A 21,402-nucleotide genomic window follows, 5' to 3' on the forward strand; every position below is an offset into this window, starting at 1 on the left:
ATCAGACAGAATTCTCCAGCGGCAGAGTTGTCCCAAGATGGAATGGCTGCATCATCAGACAGAGTTGTTCAGAGGCTGAGGGAGCAGATCATGGGGATGCTGAGAAGGAATTCTCACATGTGACGGTCGCAGGAGGTTTTGCCCTCATTGACCTCCAATATTACTTCTACCTGAAAATTCTGTTTTCTAGCAAAATAACTGTTTTCATTCTTTTCATTCAGAGAGCAAGCTAAAAGTGAACTCAAGAAATCAAGCCCGAGAGATCTCCATCAACTCCAACATCAATATAGAATGTAACATCTTGTCTCAGACCATTGGAAACTTTCAGTTAGCCATTAATTGGTATTTTTCTCCCATTTCCACTAATGCATCCTGGCTTATCCTGGAGATGGACCAAACCAATGTTGTAAAATATGGGAAAGAATTTCACACCCCACAGAAAAAACAAAAATTTCATATTGAGAAAGTTTCCCAAGACTTGTTTCAGCTACACATTCTGAGTGTGGAAGACAGCGATCAGGGCAGATATCACTGTGCTGTGGAGGAATGGCTCTTGTCTACAGATGGTACCTGGAAGAAGCTTGGAGGACAGAAGTCAGGACTAACAGAACTGAAGCTCAGGCCCACAGGTAAACCTCGTGAATGTATTGTTCCATGTCTTTCTGTAAGACTGCCACCTTCTCTTGGGCAACTTTTCTATGAAATGATTATGTGGAAGTAAAAATATGACCTAAAGTCTTAGGAATAGTGTCCACGTACAAATAACTGCAGAACCTGGTAGTTCAGAGAAGGGAAGGTTACTTGAGGTCAGTCTGAGGTTTTGAGGAGCTCAGACAGGAACAAGAGTCCTGTGATTGGTTTGCTTATCAGCCTGGCAGCCTGGTCTATGCAGCTACCCAGGGCATCGTATCTCCAGATCTCCATAATAACAAGCTGTGTCACTCCAGTGGGGCTCTACTGTAATTTGGCAGAGAAAGAGTAATGCAAAGCATATTTCTCCCACTGTGAACAGAAACTGTACAACTCTATGGGGATGTGTGGAGAAATTGCTTTTCAACATTTGGCTGCCTAACCATAAGGCAAATAAGAGTAGTTAACTGTTGGAATGGCTGACTGAGGGAATCTCCTCTTCCTCAGGAGATCTTTAAAAATGTAATGGAAGTTCCATCCTTTTGCACTGGTCTAAGAGTGTTGCTGTCTAACTGTGGACAGGCTTCAATGGGTCTCTCAGCATTGGTTAGGTCACCTCCACTGTTGATTAAAATTAAATGAATGTCACAGCTAAAGTTTGGGAACTGGACCAGATCCATAGCATGATGCAAATAAGTCGAGCTAACTTGGTGCTTCAAAAACTATTTTCAAGGTAACATCAAAAATAAGACTAAAATCAAAGATTACTATAGATTAAGCAATGGGAATGAAAAGAAAAAGAAAGCACAGCTCTTAAGGAGCTCACAGTCTGTGGGAGCAGCAGGGGCAAAATAATAGCTCGGTAGCAGAATTTCTTCCTGCTGCTCTGGCTCCCTTGTCTCCTTTTTTGGGCCCTCCTCCTCTCCCTGCTAACCATGAGAGTTCCTCAGGGATACACTCCAGGCCCTTTTGCTTCTTATTCTCTGCTTTCCTCAGAACTGTTTAAACTGCCCTGGTTCTAATTACCCTCTCAGGTTGATAACACTAAGCCTTTATGCTTAGCCCCAGTCTCCTGAGCTCTGGGCCTTCAGACCCAACTGCCAGCTGTACATTTCTACTTGGGTACCCCAGAAACCCTCAACCTCAGCTGCCCCAGTTGCACTTCTCATCTCGGCCAACCCACAAGACTCATTCATTTTTCTGCCTTTGGTATCTATGTGACTGATATCCCTGTCTCCCAGATGTTCCAGCCCAAATCTGGACAGTGTGTGGACAGTGCCCCTTTCAAGGAGGCAGCCACCTCTTGTCTTGAGCCAGTGCTTTCCATGTAGAAATGTGGGCTCAGTGTTGGCAGACTTTTAGTGTATCAAAAAATTCCCATAGTCTTTTTTGATATCTCCCTGTTTGAGAACATTTAAAACTAATCGAATTCTTTAAAATACTGAGGGTGTCAAAAAAAACCTATCTGCAAGTTAGGTGTGATTGTGAGTTGCCATTATGCATACTAGCTTAGGAAAATAAATTAAAGAAAAGGTTTCAGGAAAAGATATTGAGAAGGCCAGGTGTGGTGGAGCATGCCTGTAATCCCAATGACTCCGGAGACTGAGGCAGGAGGATTGCAACTTCAAGGTTAGCCTCAACAACTGAGCAAGATAGACCTTGTCTCAAAAAATAGAAAGAGTTGGGGATGTAGTTCAGTGGTAGAGCTCCTCTGGATTCAATCCCCAGTACTAAAAAAGAAAAAATTTAAAAACCTAAAACAAAAAGATATTGAGACTGACCCTTAGCATTGTTGGGAAGAAATTTTCTCTGAGGTCAGAGAAGAAAAAAATTTTAGAAGAAAATAGGTTTTAGTGTTAAAACCACAGAAATAACTGAAACAAAACAAAACAAAAACAAAGCTAGAGAGCCCCACCAAGTGTAGCAATGAGACCAGAAGCCAGATTTCAATAAATGAGAGAGTTAGCTTGGGAGAGGAAACACTTTCATATAAACTAATATTTTACATGCTTTTCCATGAAGGAAACGTGAGAGTCTAAGATCAGACAAAGTTGTTCTTTGAAAGCTAGAATAATAAATGCATTTACAGTAGACTGGAAAATGTAATGCACACTATAATTTCTTTATTATTATTAATTTTTGTAAATATATCATTCCAAATCCTCACCTGCTGGTTAGTGGAAGGGGGAGTAAATGTCAAAATCTTTTTAAACCATAGTCTAATCCAAAAACTTAAATAGCTCCCTTGGGTGCTAGCCTACCACTTGTATCAAAATGTCCAGCCTTGCAAATAGCCTCTTCTCTCTCTGTGTCTATACCTGAGATAATACCTGGGTGTTTTGAAGGAAGGCAATTTGCTGAGAATGTGGGCTAGTGATGTGACAGGCAACTTGAGGGGGAGCTGGAAGTTTTGAATAGCCCCTCTGGGAAGTTGAATCAGACGTTGACCAAGGAGAAGTGAAAGCAGCAGAGAAAAGGGCCTGGCTGGCACCAGGTGGTTTTCAGTAGCAGGGCCATCAGGCTAGAGGCAGGAATAAGAAGGGAAGTGGCTGACTTGATTAATAGCAAAGAACCCTCTGGCAAGTGAGAAGGAAAGGACAGGGATCAAGGAAAAGAATTAAAGATGAAGAATGAATCTAATGTCTAAAGAATAGCAGATGGGATCTTTCCAGCAAAAACTGGATTTTTCAGAGGAGGTATCCAATCTAGAAGTCTGTGTTCTTCTCTAACTTATTGTGCTTTTGTCTTTTAGGAAGTAAGATTCAAATCTCCAAAGCACACCGGACAGAAAACGCTACCGAGCACAGGGAGGTGGCCCTCAGCTGCAGCCTGGAGAGCTTGGGCAGTGTGGCCTCCCTGTACTCTGTGACGTGGTTCAGGAGCAGAGGAGATGCCGGGAGACAAACGCTGGTGCACCTGCAGCATGACGGCTTGCTGGAGTATGGCGGAGAGGGCGGCGGGAGGCACCTGCACTGTACCCGCGCATCCCCTACAGATTTTGTTCTGAAGCTTCATCGGGTGGAGATGGAGGATGCCGGCATGTACTGGTGCAGGGTGACTGAATGGCAGCTGTACGGTCACCCAGGCAAGTGGGTCAGTCAAGCATCAGATGAGTCGCAGCGAATAGTGCTCAGGGTGTTGCCTTCAGGTAACAAGGGTCGATCTTCCATGGGTGCGTGGTCCTGAGAATATCTGGCTCTCCTTTTGTGCTCTCCCTCCCAGCTGCCTTGCTCCTTCTTCAGGCTGAAGGCATTTCTCAGATTCCCTAAAGCAGATGACTTTCCTGTCTCCAGTAATAACTCTCAGTGGTAAAAAACCACAGGGACTTTGATCACAAAGGTCATGTTAATGCTTTTCATTACTGTAACAAATGCCCAGGGTAATCAACTTATAAAAATGAGAGGTATAAGGTGGCTTACAGCTTTAGAGATTTCAGTCAGATAATCAGTTGGCTCTGTTACTTTGGATCATAGTGGGAGCATGTGGCAGAGGAAAACTGCTCATCTAGTGATGAGGAAGTGCAAGAGAAGAAGAAAGGGACTAGAGTCCCAATATCCCCTTTGGTGCAAGCTGCCAGGGACCTAAAGACCTCTCAATAGACTCATCTCCTAAAGGCTCCACCACCTCTCAAGAGCGCCGAGCTGGAGATGCAAGCCTTTACCACATGGACATTTGGGGAACACTTCAGACTCAAACTATAGCAACACTCTTCTTGCTGTATCTTGAAAGGCAACAAGGAAGAAAGGGTGCCCTATAGAACTTACTTTTAGGCTCCAGCAAGGAGGACAGCTACTCAAAAACCCCTGGTCAAGGACTGACCCTTTTCTGTGTAGGAAGGTCCTCCTGCTCAGCTGAGTGCTCAACTTAGTCCAGTACCAGGCATATGATAGTCGCTTTTTAAACATGTGTTCAAAATAAAAACTAGACCCTGGTGATCAGTGGCTGGCTACAACATCTACTGCTCATTCTTTTATGAGAATTCTTTCCATTCTTTCTAGTGAGATTCAAGGGGAAGGTGAGAGATGAACTTTGGGATAAACATCATGGAAAAGGGTCATTGGAGAAGTAGAGGTATCCTTGGTATCCCACACCAGGGGTATAAATGGAAATGATCAATAAAGGTCATTAAGCAGCTGCTAAGACCCCAGCTGGCTTTAGTGACACTCCTTAGGAGAGAAAGTTGCTGTCAAGAATGTAAGACAACACTCAGAAGTAAGGACAGCTGCCTCTCAGTCACAGCCAGGCTCTGGAGTGGAAGTCAAGGTGATATGATTGCTCCTGGACTCTGTCATCCTCATCTCCTCTCCCTTCTTCAGAATTTTTTCTCTCAAATGTCCAGGCAGAACTTTTATTCTCACCAGCCCTTCTTTCCAACATTTATAGGCAATCCCACCACCCCTGAGCACATTCCATACATGTTTTACCACTGGAATTCTTAGGCTTTGTAGAATCAGCAGTTTTTGCAGTAGAATAAATAGATAATAACTGTAAAAAGTATAGATTCTGTGACTAGGAAGCACCGCTCCTCTGGGGCGGTTGAGATCCTTCATAGCGCATATATATATATATATATATATATATATATATATATATATATATATGTTGTTAATCTCAGTGGAATCCTTGTAAAACAGGTGTAAAGTTTTAAAAAGACAAACTCTGGAAAGGAAACATTAAAAATTGAGTGGTATTTATATTCTTCACAACTGAAAAAGCTCAAAAGCCTGTGCCATAACCAACTGAGGATTTTCAGTGTAACTAATGTCAAGGATTCTCGGGGAAATTCTTATTATGTAGCACCTTGGATCCTCTGCCTTACTGTTCCTCTTTAGTGGTTGGGCAGACAGTCTGGGGTGATGAAAAGTTCTCAGGGGTTGAAGTCAGATAAAAGCTCAGATCACAGCTCTGCCACCTACAGCCATGAAATCATACCATGAGTATGTGACTTCTGTGAGCCTCGGCTTTCTTGTAAAATGAGGATCAAAATACAAATGTGCAAATAAATAAAAAAAGAGCTTAAACAAAAAAAACACACAAATGTGCTTAAGATATCCAGTATAGTCCCTGGCACATTGTAGGTGCTAAACAAATGTTGACTCCCTTTCCCCTTCTGCCTCCAAACATGCTACACACACGTATGTATATAATTCATGTATGCACATGTATACATGGTTGTATATACAACTATGTGACAAGTACTTTCTCTCTCTGTGTGTGTGTGTGTGTGTGTGTGTGTGTGTGTGTGTGTGTGTTTGTGAGGTGCTGGGGATGAAACCCAGGGCCTCACACATGCTAAGCAAGTGCTCTACTGCTGAGCTACATCCCCAGCCTGACAAAATAATTTAATTTGTTCAATAAATATTTATGTGAGGTTCTGAGAACACGAAAGTGTGTATTACAGAGTATGTATAGAACATGGGGTCCAGTGTGGGAAGTCAAGCTCAACATGACAGGTGTCATCAGAGAAGCATTCTCAGGGAGCTGAGGGAACAACCAAGCAAGGGTGAGGGCTGGATAGGGAGATCTGGGAGGGTTCCCTAGATATGAGGTCTGAGAAAATGAAGAAATGTGGTTTAGGGAAAGGAAAAGATACACAAGATGATAAAAGGATTTGAAGCTTCATGTGCTGTCCAGGGAACTTCAGCAGTTGAGAATGGCAAGAACTGCAGTCTGTGTGGTACAATGGCGAGAGCTGAGACCAGTGAGATGGGAAAGGCACAGATTTCAGGTGCAGCTAGTGTCTGAAGCTAAGGAAGAGCACTTGATCATGACAGTTGTGGGGTGTCACTGAACGAGTCCAAGCAGGGGAGTGATATCATCAGAACTTCCTTTTAGAAAGTTCCCACTGGCAGTAGTACTAAGGATGAACTGGAGTGGAGGCAGACAGAGTATGGAGAATCATCTGAAATTGTAGGAACCAAATGAGACAAGATGAAGGTCCCAGCTAAGGCAGTGCCAGTGAGACTGAGAGAAGAACAGCATGAGGCATTGGGAGGCATAATCTTCAGGATTTAGAGACTGATTAGATAGATGGGGGCAATGACCAGAAGTGGGAAATCAAGAATGAATATCTGGATTCTGGCTTTGGTGGATAGTGATATCAATGACGCAAAGTTACACAGGAGAAAGGTTTAGAGGGAAGATTGGTCCGATTTTGAGTAAGTTGAACTGGAATTGAGCTTGGATTATCAAAAGGAATATGACAGACATTGGGGCTTCTAAATGGAATCTGAACCAGAGTTGTACATTAGGGGTTATCAATTTATAATCAGTAATGAAGCTCAGGGATGGATCCCTGAGACATATCACCATTGATCAGGGGGACAGAGAAACAGACTGTGAAGGAGACCAACAGGGGTGGCTGAGAAGTAGGAGGAAAACCTGAACTCGATGCTATCACAGAAACCCAGGGCAGAGAGGGCATCAAGAGGGAAGGGAGAAACAAAAGACTGGACAGTACAGAGAGGTCTTAGTGAAGAACGGAGTATCCGTGGATTTGACAAGATAGGACAATTTCAGAACAGTAATGAGGGAAGTCAGACTGCACTAGGTCTAGAAGCTAGCAGGCAGGCATATCAAGTACAGATTACTCTCTTAAGAGCTATAACCGGAAAGAGAGAAGACCACAAAAATGGCAAGAGGTGTCAGTGAGAGCACTTTAGTTCTGCTTTATTTCTGTTTTGCTTTGAAGATGGTAGGAACTTGAGCACATTTACATTATAGAGAGGAAGAAGGTGAAGTGCAGAGGAGAGCAGATATGACTGACCCCCAGCACTGGTTGTGTCCTCCCTGCAGTGATCCTCCACACCATCTTCCCTGGTCGACATCTAATCCTTCGCCCACCAACTGTGCTGCTGCTGTCTCTGTGACTTACCTTGTTCTCTCAGTCATCACACCTAAGGCCACCCGTCATAACCACCACCACTGCTAGATTGACACTCTGAGCAAGCAAAGATTAGGGGTGCCTTATCACCAGCCTTGGCTCAGTCTGGCACACAGGAGAGGCTCAGATACTGAATTGCAATCCCATTTCTGGCGAGTACCAGTTCCATGTGCTAAAAAATACCCAGGTCAAATATAATATACTACTAATTGTTACTTCTCAGATGGTTTCCACCACCTCTATTGGCACCCCAGATTGGGTTAGTTTTAGGTTTTTAAAAATTTTTAATATTTTTTGTAGTTATGGATGGACATCGTGCCTTCATTATTTGTTTATTTTTATGTGGTGCAGGATTAAGTCCAGTGTTGGCAAGTGCTCTGCCACTGAGCTACAGCCCCGCCCTGGGTTAGTTTTAGTTTTATATAATAGAGGCATGGAGCACACGGCTCAAGTGAAGGCAGAACAATTAAGAGGTATTCCCTGGGGAATGGACCTTACCTTCTTCTCCATCTTACTTCCTTACCAATGGCAAAGCCAGGGCAGGGACTATAGCTGCTTGAGTCTATTTGTCTCACCCTCAGACCCAAGATATGAATGTCTTTTTTTTTTTTTTTTAAAGAATGGTCTGGATAAAATGATAGGCCACGTTGTGAGGCACTGTACTACTAGTGACTATTTCTTACATCTTTGGGGGTGAGGATTTATTGAGAAGGTGGACCTGAATTCTTGAAGGAGACATGCATCCTCTCACACTGACGTTTCTGGAGAGGTCGCACATTTTTTTATCTATTGCCCCTGGCTTCAATAAGGCCTGGCACGTGGCACTCAACAAATGCTTGACCAGAGAATGAGCAAGTCTTCCATTAGGTTGAAACATGATGCTGACATGCATTGCTAATCCTGGGAGGCACTTGTGATCAGAGGGCCTTACCCCACTCTCATTGCTTGGCAGGAGCCACCCTTGCACATGTGGCATAGCCAATCATCCACATTTTGGATTGGCGGGGGGTAGAGAGGAATTGGAAGCCTCCTTATCATCCTATACTTCTCAGAAGTCAGTCTTTCTGAGTTAGTATCAAAAAGGAGGCTCCTTGTATTGTGCTTGGCTGTGGGAAGGAGCAAGTTCTAAACGAAGCCTCATGATGAAGTGTTCTCTTTAAATTTTTGGCTCTGTTTTGCAGACCTTGTACTTTGAGCATTGGACACTTACTCAGATTGATTCAAAATGCCAAACCCTAATGGTTTTGAGTGTCACCAATTTTAATCCAAATATGGATGAGAGGCAGATGGTGGGAAATGGTGATTGTAGGATCCAGAGCAAACACTGCCCTCCCAGGAGAGGTAATTTAGAAGCACTGGAGCTGACAGTTGGTAGCTGCTGGCTAATTCAGCTCTGTGAGGAGTGCACTTTGCCATCCTTTGATAGCAGATTGCTCTAAGCAGAGCAGCCTCCTCCCCATTAAGACTGTCAAGGCCTCTGGCAGTCCCTTCATGCTGAAGATTAGAGTCCCAGGGGCAGAGAAGTTCAGTACCAGATATCTTCTTCCCACCTCCCACCTCCCATGTGCCAGCCCCAACTCACCATCACCACGCCACCATCCTAGCACCTGTAAAGCTTGGTACTGCAGACTCTCACCTCAAATACTCTGCCTCCATGACTAGAAGAGGAAGCCAGAGCCTTTTAGCTGAAAGTTGCCCAGGTTTGGGGGCAAAGGATAATAAATAGAAGAGAATTTAGCTGGTAGAAGAACATGGCCAATACTGTCATGTTAATTGGCTTTCTGTCACTGTGACAAAATACCTGAGATGATAATCAACTTATACAAAAGAAAAGTTTATCTTGATTCACAGTTTTGGCGATTTCAGTCCATGATCAGTTGACCCATTGCTTTGGGCATGTAGTGAGGCAGTGCAACATGGCAGGAGTGTGCAGCAGAGGAAGCTGCTCACCTCAGAGCATCCAGGAAGCAGAGAGAAAGGAGGAGGCTGGTGTCCTACAATTCCCTTTGAGGCACACCCCCAGTGACCTAAGATCTTCCAGTAGGTCCTCCTCTTAAAGGTTCCACCATCTTCTAGTAGTGCCAAGCTAGGGACCAAGCCTTCAACTTAATAGCCTTTGGGGGACATTTTAGATCCAAACTATGGCACATGCAGTCCCTGAATGAGGAAGCTGCAGGCTCTAGCTCTGTTCTTTATTTGGTCTCTTGAGAATAAATTGTCTGCAATTTTTCTCAGCATCCCCAGTAGCATTCCAGCTAATATTATTTTCTGATTCAACAAATGCTGTAGGTTTTATGTTAAATGTTGTATTGTACATTGTCTCATCATAACTCTAGACATTATTATTATCCCTGTTTGATGAGGAAACTAATGATTAGAGAGGATAAGTAACTTTTCCAGTGAGTTGAAGCATGATGGTTGAACCCAGCTCTCTGAAATGTAATAGGTGCTCATTCACTACTCTGCATGAATGCCATGGCCGGTGCATTCTCTTTCAGCACTGTGGTCCATGCTTCCTTTTAACCATAGTCCATGCTTCCTTTTAACCATGCCTTCAATGTGCTCAGTGCTCAGAAGAGCTGATAGAATGTGGAAAGGGGACAGTAAGGCAGAGAGAGGATGGTAAAGAATTAAAAATCTGGCTCTGCTATTGCTTATCCTTTCAAAAAGAAAAAAAATTTAGGATGGAGAATGCAAGTGAACCCAGAAAAACTCCAGCCACAAACCCCTGCAGCTCTTTGCCAGCCCATTCAGAGCTGCCAGGCTGATGTTTAGGAGGATCCTCACTATGTGTAATATAATGCTGGCTGTGCCTCGTTCCTGTTGGGGAACGCATTATACATTCATTAGGCTTCACTGAGGTCCTGTGGACAAAAAACTGCATAAGATAAAAAGACTCATAAGACACAGGCCTTACCTTCAAGGAACACACAATACAAGACTTGAGAAAATGTCCAGATTCTTTCTCAATCTCTTCAACATGTAAAATGCATCAGCAAGGCCAAAAATGGAATTCTTACAGCAGGAGTTGGGTCAAAATGACCTATAAACCTGTTTTCATCTCTAAGAGCCTATAATTCTATGAATCCTACAGCTTAACCTTTGAAGAAGAAATTGCTTATGTCATTACAATTTTCCAAGAAAAGCACAGCTATTGATAGCATCAGATTTTTCAGAACAGCCCTGATTTCAAATATCATGTCATAAATAAATGCAGTTGAAAGACTATAATTAGTGGTTGGTATGCCTTTAAGCATATGACTTTCTGCTTCAAGAGTCTATAAATGTGGTCTTTGGACCAGTAGTAGCTCAGGGCATCATTTACTGGAACCTGTGGTGTTTGCAATCCTCTCCTCTTTGCTCCCCTGACCAAGTGGCCAGGAGCCACTGTGAGGCTGCTTGTGCGTGCTCCACGTGTCTGTCTGCTAATGGTGCTTCCCTGTGGACTGCAGCTGCTGGAGGATCACATACTTCAGCACGACTTTATATAGTATCTTTGGCCCGGGTGGTTGCAGTCAACCCAATTTAATTCAGATCAGCAAAAGTTATTGAGCACGTCCTAGGCACTGTAGGGGATGTAGATACACGTGACACTCTCAGATGTACGATAGCTATAATAAAACAAAGAGGCAGTTTAAAGGGAAAAAAAGGAGTCTAAACAAAGGACTGTGTGAAAGGGGAATAAGCAGAGACCTGTGCCCAAGGCCAGATAGGAGCACCAGGAGAGGAAGAGTGATCCAGCAAGGCAGGAAGGACCTGGAGATTAGGTTGCAGGGAGGGACAATTGAGCAGTCCAGAAATGGAGCCCCGGGAGGGTTCTGCTTGGAGGCCAGGTGTGGGTCAGGGAGGGAAGTGCTCCTCTCTGCTGGCACAGATGTTTATGAGGACAGTGCAGCATGGTGTGTGTTTCAGAAGCAGCGGTGGGAATAACTCAGTTAAAAATTCAGGACTGGCAACACAGTTGAGAACGAGGGTTGAATTATAGATATCTTCTCTGAGGAAGGAAGATTAAAGGAAAGGTTTTCTTTTTCTTTTTGTTTTGTCTTTGGTTTGTGCTGGTAGTTTTAAGTAGGTCATTGGAAACTCCAGTGGTTGGAAATTGCTGGGCAAGGGGGAGTTGTGAGCATTAGGCAAGCGGAGCTGTGTGTTGGGAGGCCTCTCCCAGCACCCTGTTCTTTGCTCCCATATGCCACTTGGCCCTGTTGTTTTTGCATATATTTGCCTGTAACAGTAAATTGAGAGGTATGCATGATTGATTAGTCCAGACAGGTGGGAGAATGACATTCTCTGTATTTTCTTCCCTTTCGTTGCAGAGCCCACATTTCCTTCCAGGATCTGTTCCTCGGCACCTTTACTCTACTTCCTTGTCATCTGTCCCTTGGTCATGCTTATTCTTCTGCTCATTTCCTTCCTCTGCTTATACTGGAAGGCCAGGAAGTTATCTCGGCTGAGTCTCAGAGCACAGAAAGACAAGTCTCTCTGGGTGGGCCTCAAAGGAGCTGAAGGCTGGACCACAAACGAGAGGAAACATCAAGAGGAAGATGAAGGCAACTGAATCCCGAGAGGCGCCTGCAACTGGTGCAAGGAGCACAGTGGGACTTTTGAAGCGGACTTACCTGGGTGTGAACAAATCCTGGTCCTGTCCTTCCCTGTCTGTGGCCTTGGGCAAGTTGCTCAGGAATCAGAGCGAACATTTAGTGAGCTAGCTCTTTCCAAGGTGCCAGGTCATTTACCCCTTGCAACTTTCAGGAGCAGATAGCATCATTACTCTGGCTTACACTGACCACGCCCCCTTGAGGTCCCTCCTGGTGTGTAGATAGGGAAGTGCCTCCTCACACAGCTTGGAGGGTCAGATGAGCCCCGATAGTGGAGTCCTGGGTGGGCCCGCCCTTCCTCTCCTGCTCCCTTGCCATTTCCCTCACCCTCTCCCTCTTCTTGGGTCCTCTCTTCATCACTAATTTCCCTGGAAACACTGGTGGCCCAGTTACATTGGCTCAAGGTAAATTCTTTCAAGAGGTGCAGGAAAGAGCCCCATGTCAGCAAGGCAGAAAGAATTGAAAACATTCACTCATTTGCCTAAAAACTGCCTCCTAACCAGAATGTAACATCTTTCTGGACCAGAAATCCAATTTTTTTCCCCCATCCCATCTACAAATGCCTACTGGAGAGCTTAAGAGTAGGTGAATCAATATTGGTTCTATAAAACATTTTGTAGCTTGAGGATTTGGGGGGAAGAAGGAGGGTGTTTGCTTTTATGCTATAAGATTTACTAAGTCATTGCTGAGATAAAGCTTTTTCTGTTTCATGCAACATAGCGCTGCAGACAGGCCCCCAGGGCCATCTCCTCTTCTTCCTCTACCAAAAGAGCCATCCATTGGCTCCTGGGCATATTTTCCATGGCCTGACAATCCTGGGCAGTAGGAAAGCCTCGTGGTAGTGTGTGGAGGAGGAGGGGTCAGCAGTGCCACCCTGTCCTCCTATGTCCTCAAGACAAGCAGCATGTCAAGTCTGATTCCTCAGGATCCCCTAATCTCCACCTGGAAAATTCCAAACGTGGGGCATTTGAGGCTTTCAAAGGCTATCACCACCAAGCCTGGGGTCCCCTCATCTTTGTTTCAAAAGCTGCTCAGGCCCTGTTTTATCCAGAATTGGAAATCAATCAATGCCACCTAACAGACTTGAGAAAACATGTCTATTTATTGTCAATGTGACCAACGGGGTTGCTTTATCGCTCAGCAATTTGCATTTCCAAGGAGAGCAATTTATTTTTAATTATTTTATCAGGCACACAGTCCTCTCCAAATTTAATTAGTTCCTTTGCTCCTTTGCAAGAAGATTACGTGCGACTATGAGAACCCTCACCCTAGACCTGCAGGTTCCTTAAATTCATCTCCTGTTATAGCCTCATTTAAAATACTCCAAATGTTTTCTTAAACATGTTAACACTTTGCTTCTTCTCTGCCAAGTGAGGGAGCATATTTTACTGAAAACAAAATAGAAATTAAGACTTCTCAGAAAGTCCAATGACCCTTTCCATGCTTTTTTTTTTTTTTTTTTTAAAGAAACCTGTATTTTAATTGAAATTTTGAAAGGAGAGAAAGTACAATTGAGCCCCAGCCAGAGAATCATAGAATAGACAGTGGGGCTGCCCATCCGCCTGGAGCTCTCTTCCTCTGCCCCACCTCTCTCTTCACCTGCAGACAGCTTTCTTATCTCAAAAACCACTCCTTCACATTTGAACCCAGCAGAGGGCTTGCATAGAAAGACACTTAGCTATCAAACTGAGCACTAAGCAGGGGAATTATTTCCCAGCAAGCACTTCCAGCCTGCTGGCCACTGTGACAGGCACATGGGGCCTGAGTGGTGACTCAAACATGGCCATGCTCCCCTGGGAGTAAGGCTTCATTTCGGCAGATGCTGTCTGTCATAAGTGGGACCTAAAGCACATGAGATTTTCTTAGACGCTACTTCACACTATTGTCCCATACTGAGTTGTCAGGCAACTAAAATCCCAAAGTTATCTTCTTCCCCCCTTTTTTTTTATTCTTTAACTTTTGAACTTCTAGAATAAAATTTGCCTTGATCCAGTTCAACAAATATTTTACACGAAACTTCTTTCCAGTTATGTCCTTGTTCATTTAGTGTTTGAAGCTTAATGGAAAGCTTTACTTTGACTCATTGATTTCAACTGTTCCATTTTGATGGTTAATATTCTGTCCATTTTACCCGTATGTTATGTTCCTGGGAAGCTTGATTTGACCTGTCATATCTGAATCTGTTATCTACCTGACTCACTTAATAAATAATCTTAGGCTCTGAGGATCAGTGTCAAGTCCAAGACTTTCTGACATTTGAATCTTCCCTACCAGGTAGAGATGGAAAGGTCACCACCACTGCAGCATTTCACACCATCATATCGAGAACATACTCTGTCAAAACCAGAAAGCAATGGTTGCCCCTTTCATTATTTCAGTCTATTGAGGTAAGGCAGAAGATGACTGTAATGGTAGAAAGTCACCCGCCATAATGATTTCTCATACTTGTGTATGATTCCTTCATCATCTCAGAGTCTCATGGAATCCCCTCCCAAAAGGGATCATTATTCCTGTTCTACAAGTAAGGAACTGAAACTCAGAGAAGCTGGGATTTATCCAGGGTCCCCCAACCATATGCAAAGGAGTAAGAGCCCAAATTTAGGTCTGCAGACAAATCCTGGACTCTCTCCACAATAAACACTATGCTTGAATTCATTGCTTTGGGGAAAACCTGGTGGTAATAATACCTCCTCACACGGGTGTTACAGTGATCAGATCAGGTTCTTATGTGGAGATAAGTTTTAAACCATTTCAAATTGTAAATGAATGTCAATGTAACCCAAGTTTTTCCAGGTCTTACCTGCCTGTGCACATAAATGAAATGAAATCAATAGTAGTAATTCACATTCTATAGGTTTTTGTCACAGGCACTTACACAGGGTCTTGTGCATTGTGTTAGTCAGTTTTTCATTGCTGTGACCAAAATACTGGAAAAAAACAACTTAGAGGAGAAGTTTATTTAGGCTAATGGTTTCAGATGTTCAGCCCATGGTGTGCTGACTCCATTGCTCTGGGCCAGAGGTAAGGCAGCACATCATGGTGGAAGCGGGTGGTGGAGGAGTGCTGCTCCATGATGGGAGGCAGAGAAAGAGAGAGAAGGGAAGCAGGGAAGAGTAAAGCCTTCCAGAGCACACCCCCAGGGGCCCACCTCCCTTAGCCACACCCCACCTGCCATTCAAACTAGGATGGACTGACTAGGTTACTGCTCTCATAATCCAATCACTTTACCTTTGAATGTTCTTGTGTTAAGGCTGGAGCTTTTGAGAGACACATTGTATCTAAACCATAACAGCCATGTACAGTGTCCTTCAAATATTCCTGGGGATTCCTGAAGATTCTGAGAATTCGTATGCACTCAAAAAGAAGGTCACTCCCACATAATTCCTTGCTGCTCTCTCCAGCTCTGTGGGTTCTGTAGGTTCCACTGCAGCTGGGAGGCAGGAGCACTAGAGATACCAGGCTGCACATGTTCACAGGTAAGCCGGGAGATGCATCTTACTCTCATTCTGCCTTTGCCTTATGCTTTACTATGGGGGAGTGAACCCAAGACTGCTTGTGCTTTATGTCTCTAAGTATTGTCTTGTTAAAATGACTACTAACTTTTGCCCACCACCTGCTTTCTTTGTAGAGTCCAGACACCAACTAGGATTAAGCTGGGAGAGAGACTTCAGGCTATTCTCTTCATTTCTCATTCTCTGATCTCAGGAACCTGTGCACTAACTTCTTAGGAATTTAGAAATGAGAGAAAACTTCACAAAGGAGATATTATTTGAATTGGGCATTAAAAGAAAGGAAATAGGATAATAGGAAAAATTAGAGTAAATGCGCTAGGCAAATTTTGCAATGAAAAGTTCAATGCATACAATAGCTTTGGTTTGATTTAAGTGTGAGATCTATGGATGGGAGGTAAATTGGGAAAGGAAGTTAGAGCAAAATTCGGGGGTGGTAGAAAGGGGCAGGAGAACAGACGTTGAATGTGCATAAGAACATGGACTTTATGTGGTAGGCAATGGTGAGTCATTGAATGTTATTTAGTAGCGAAGGGGCAGCTGTGGCTCAGGAGAATAAAAACAACATAGATATTGGATGGGGTTGGGGTGAGATAGGACAGCCATCTGGAAAATAACCTTTACTTTCCTGATTTGTATAATGGAAATGACATCAATTTTGCAAGTGTTTGAGTATAGCACAAAATTATGAGAAAGTTTTGAGCACAATATCAAGTTTATGGAAGAAGGTTTATATATATATATATATATGTATATCTATAACATATATATTACATATATATATGTTTAATACAATGACATGAGTTTCAAGATTCTCCTTGTGTTCAGTAATTTTTAACCTAATTTTCTACAGATGGGTATAGAGATAAGAGAGTTACATATATTCACTATCTTAACTGGCTTTCTGTTTTTATTTTTTATGCTACTTTTATTTTAATTTGTTAGATATTTGAAGGTGCTACCAGGTCACCTCTGAATCCAAAGCTCCTTCTGGACCAGCTCTGACTGCCAAATAGAGATGTTTTGACTAGAAGCATGATTATCACATTAAACAATTTACTGAGATAAAAAGAACACATTGAGTAAGGATAGTGATTAAGAAGTCTGTATGCTATAATTAACCAGTAAATGAAAAATCCAAATGTATTGCTCCTTCAAAGTCAACAGTGGTGGTGGGTGGGAAGGTGGAGAGGGTGGGTGGGAAGGTAGAGAGGGTGGGTGGGAGGGCAGAGAGAGCTTTCACTTTAAATTGCCTTTTTCAGTAAGAGGATCCTTGCTCAATTTATCTCACCCTAGTACCTTTCTGGAACCCTATGCTCCAACCATACCAAATTACCTACTGGTTCCCAAAAGTGTTTCTGATTTGTGTCTTTGGAAATTTTTTTTTTTTTTCCTTTTCTGACCACTTCCATTTAATTGACCTCAATATTGCTGAAGGAATTCACATAAGATACTGGGGGAGCCAATTTTGATGGCGCATCCTAGCTACTCCAAAGGCTGAGGAAGGAGGATTGCAAGTTCAAGATTAGCCTGGGCAACTTAGTGACACCTTGTCTCAAAATAAAATAAGAAAAGGGTTGGGGATGTAGCACAGAGGTAGATCTCCTGGATTCAATTCCCAGTACCACAGAGGAGAGAGAGAGAGAGAAAGAAAGAAAAGGGAAAAGCAGTACTATTTATTCATTTGTTTGCACGTTTTGGATTGGATCCTGTTCAAATAGAGTTGTGAAGCAAGCCCAATCTCAGAAAGCTCTCTACCATCACCCCTATCCTTAGGTAATTGTAAGATTATCAACACCCATAATCTTGTCTTAGGTCATCTCCCCCAAGAGTACACACTGCTGGGAGGTGTTCATCTGTGGTCTGATGTGCATGGATGGCAGGTACATGAAGAGACTTGGTAATATGGAACCTACCCAAATCACTGGTGCACATTTACAGCTTACTTCCTTACCTCTTATTATGTATTAGTATTTCTTCTTTTGAGGGATTTTCCACCTTATCCTAGTTATAATAGGTAATTATTGAGAGTCCCAGGCCAATCAGAAGGAGACACCACGGCGGTCGCAATAAATGTTCTTTGAAAATACCTATTTGTGTATATGCAATGAGTCTCTAATTAAAACACATATCAGTAACAGTTCTTTGGGCATGATAATACAAAGGATCATCAGCTCAGATGCTTCAGGATTCAAGCAGGTAAATGAAGAGAAAAACAATTGGTCTGTAGAGTCTTTGGGGAGTGATGAAGACTAGAGCAACTGGAGCATGCGTTTCTATTGAAAGGCACTCAGTTTCAACATAAGATATAAGATATTGTGCAAGGTAATTAGAACACTTTAGAGCTTTGTAATCCTGCATCACGTCGGAAAGCCATTATTAGATATCAAAACTGCCATCAAAACAGCACCTCAAAGTCATGCCTACATTTAAAGCTCATGAAACTACTTGTCCATGTTTCCTTCTAGGCACTTCATTGTTTTACCTTCCCAAAATAGGCCTAGAATACATCTCAAATTAATTTTATACAAATTAATTTTGTATACAATTTAAGTTAGAAACCTTGAACACTACTGATAGGAATGTAAAATGGCACAGCTTCTATGGAAAAATTGTAAGGCATTTCCTTTTAATTATTAATTTTATTTGCATTGTCTTATGGAAAAAATAGAATTACCATAAGATCCAGTAATTCCCCTTCTAAGCATATATCCAAGATCAATGAAAAGCAGGGACATGGATAAACCTTGAAGAGACCTATGCTAAGTGAAGCAAGTCTGTCACAACAGGAGAAATACTATGGGATTCTACTTATATGAAGCACCCAGAGAGTCTACTTTATAGACAGAAAGTAGAATGATGGTTTCCAGGGCAGGAGGATGAGGCAATAGGAAACTATTATTTAATGTATTGCAGAGTTTTGATTTGGGAAGATAAAAAATGCTCTAACCAATGAAGTTCACTATCATGTATAATTATAATGCACCAATAAAAAATAGTCCTAGTGATAGTGGTGGTGGCACAACAATGTAATTGAATTTAATGTCGCTGAAATGAACACTTAAAATGGTTAGGATGATAAATTTGGTGTTAAGTATATTTTAGCATTTTCAGAAAAGTAAAATAATGATCAAAGTTTATTTCTCTCCTTATGATTATCCCATTGCTCAAGCATCATATTTTTAAAACGAATATCCTTTCCTTTCCCTAGTGCAGTGGCATCTCTAACAAAAATTAGGTGAATGTTATGCTTTTATGTACTGTTTAGGAAATCTTTGCCTATCCTCAATAAACTTTGTTGATATATTAAATCACAGTGAATCACGATTTAATCACAATTTACTACTGAAGCATGATTTATTCCAGTAATGCAAGGTTGTTTCAACATATAAAATTCAATTTATGCAAATCATTAAATGAACAGAATAAGGAAGAAAAATACTTGATCATCTCAATAGATGCAAAAAGTAATTTAATAATATTCAATACTTACTCTTGATAATATTTCCCAGTAAACTAATAATAGAAGGGAACTTTCTGAAGTTGATAAGCATCATACTCAGCCAGGTATGATGGCCCACATCCATAATTCCAACTATTTGGGAGGTTGAGGCAGGAGGATCACAAGTTTAAGTCTCAAAATAAAGCTTAAAAAGGACTTGGGGCTATAGTTTAGTGGTAGAGCACATGCCTAGTATGTAGAAGGCCCTGAGTTCAATCCCCAGTACTGGGGAAAAAACAAAGACAACATTAAGAAAGTGACTAGCATACAAGCCACATGCTGAGAGAATGAGAGTCACAAACCATACCTAAAAAAAAACCCTTTATCAAGCATATATACTGAACTCCTATAAATCAATTTAAAAAGGGAGTACATAACTGAATTTAAAAGTAGGCAAAAGATGGGAACATGGATTGAAAGGGAAAAAAGATTTGAACATGGATTTCACAAAGATACAAGAATAATCATCAAACATGTGTCTACTGAGTGCTTTCAGAAGCACATACCAAGGTGAGAGTAGACATGCAAGGACTTACTGGGGGCAATGCCTGTGAAGGAAAGAGGAGTCTGGAGTTGCAGAGGATCTGAAGAGCCACTGACTATGATGCATGTCTGACTCCTATGAAAGGACACCAGGAAGGAAAAAGGATTATGTAGGTAGGCAGAGTCTCCATTTGCACAGCAGCTCTGAGATAATCCAGTTCAAGCCAATAGGGAGTCTCTGAAAATAACTCAGAACACCATGGGGCAGAAATGGTCTAGCTCTTGTATCTCTACCATGCTTACACTGTGACTGGGAGCACCCAGGAGAAAATGTGGCCTCAGCACAAATATCATGATGGATGTTTGGAGGTTGTCAATCAAACATGCTCTCTGTAGCAGTTTTCCTTGAAAAGAGATATGAGTGGTATAGTTCATGGCCACTGAATATAAAAATATGCTCAAGATCATTACTTAACAGAAAAATGCAAATTTAATGAGTGAGTTACCCTTATATATGCATCAGGATGGCTAAAATGTAAGGCTGACAACATCAAATGCTGGTAAGAATCTGGAGCAACTGGAATTCAATACATGGCTGATGAAAGTATGAATCTTTCCAACTATTTTTTAAAATATGATGGTAATTTCCTTTTCTTTCTTTCTTTTCTTGCCTTTATTCTCCTTCCTTCCTTCCTTCTCTCCTTCCTTCCTTCCTTCCATTTTTTTTTTCTTTTGGTATGAGGAATAGGGCCCTGGGGTGCTTAACCACTCAGCCATGTCCCCAGTCCATTTTATTTTTTATTTTGAGAAAGGAGCTCACTAAATTTCTTAGGGCCTCACCGTGTTGCCCGTGTTGCTGATATTGGCCTCAAACTTGTGATTCTCCTGCCTCAGCCTCCTGAGTTGCTGGGATTACAGGTGTGTGCCACCATGCCTGGCTGATAGTTTCAAACAAAGCTAAACACATACCTTCCTTATGACTCCTGGCATTTATCAAGAGAATTAATGCTTATGTCCACCAAATGGCATATACAAGAATATTGATAGCTTTATTCATCATTGTTAAAAAATGGAAACAGTCCTCATTGTTCATCATTAGGTGAATGGATAAATTATAGTTTCTACATGCCATAGGATACTACACAGTAATAAAAACAAATTACTGATGATATGGATGAATCTCAGGGTGTTTGTTGAGTAAAAGAAGCTAGACACAAAAGGGTATGAAGTTCAAGAGCCAGCAAAATTAATCTATGGTGACAGAAGCAGAATAATGATTTATTTCCTCTGGCAGGGAAGTATTGACTGGAAGTAGCATGAAGGAATAACCTGGAACAAATGAAATGGTCTGTATCTTTATTTAGGTGTTGATTTCACGTATGTGTGTGAGTTTGTGTGTGTGTGTGTGTGTGTGTGTGTGTGTGTGTAAAAATTCACTGACCTGTCTTCTTGAAATTTACTTTAAGTAAATAATAACATACACCATATAATACTATATAACTGTTTGCAAATAACTTAAACCTGAGATTTTTTAGGTTTTTTTTTTTGTAGTACTGGACATTGAACCTAGGTGCTCAGTATAACTTGAGTTACACTCCATCTTCTTCTTCTTTTTTGTTTTTTTAACTTTGGGACAGGTTCTCTCTAAATTTCTGAGGTTAGCCTTGAACTTGCAACTTTCCTCCCTCAGCTCCCTGAGTATCTTGGATTATTATAGGTGTGCCCCACTGTGCCTAGCAATGCATTTTTTTTTTTTTTTTTTTTTTTTTTTGGTACTGGGGATTGAACCCAGGGGCGTTA

The 21,402-nt window shown here is 42.0% G+C and overlaps 1 protein-coding gene across 3 annotated transcripts in view; it reads left to right on the forward strand.

Moving 5' to 3' along the window:
• Positions 1-14,332, forward strand: part of CD101 (CD101 molecule) — a 39,344-nt gene extending 25,012 nt beyond the window's left edge. For 2 of the 3 annotated variants that reach the window (XM_079110015.1, XM_079110014.1), the window contains 3 exons: positions 222-629; positions 3,383-3,778; positions 11,827-14,332. In XM_079110015.1, coding sequence (XP_078966141.1) covers positions 222-629; positions 3,383-3,778; positions 11,827-12,068 — 1,046 coding nt within the window. In that variant the 3' untranslated portion in view covers positions 12,069-14,332. The remainder of the gene's footprint in view (positions 1-221; positions 630-3,382; positions 3,779-11,826) is intronic. The other variant, XM_079110016.1, reaches the window with a different exon arrangement.
• Positions 14,333-21,402: the final 7,070 nt, after the last annotated feature.

The sequence above is a fragment of the Sciurus vulgaris genome, assembly GCF_902686455.1.
Source record: "Sciurus vulgaris genome assembly, chromosome: 1".
Classification (NCBI taxonomy): Eukaryota; Metazoa; Chordata; class Mammalia; order Rodentia; family Sciuridae; genus Sciurus; species Sciurus vulgaris.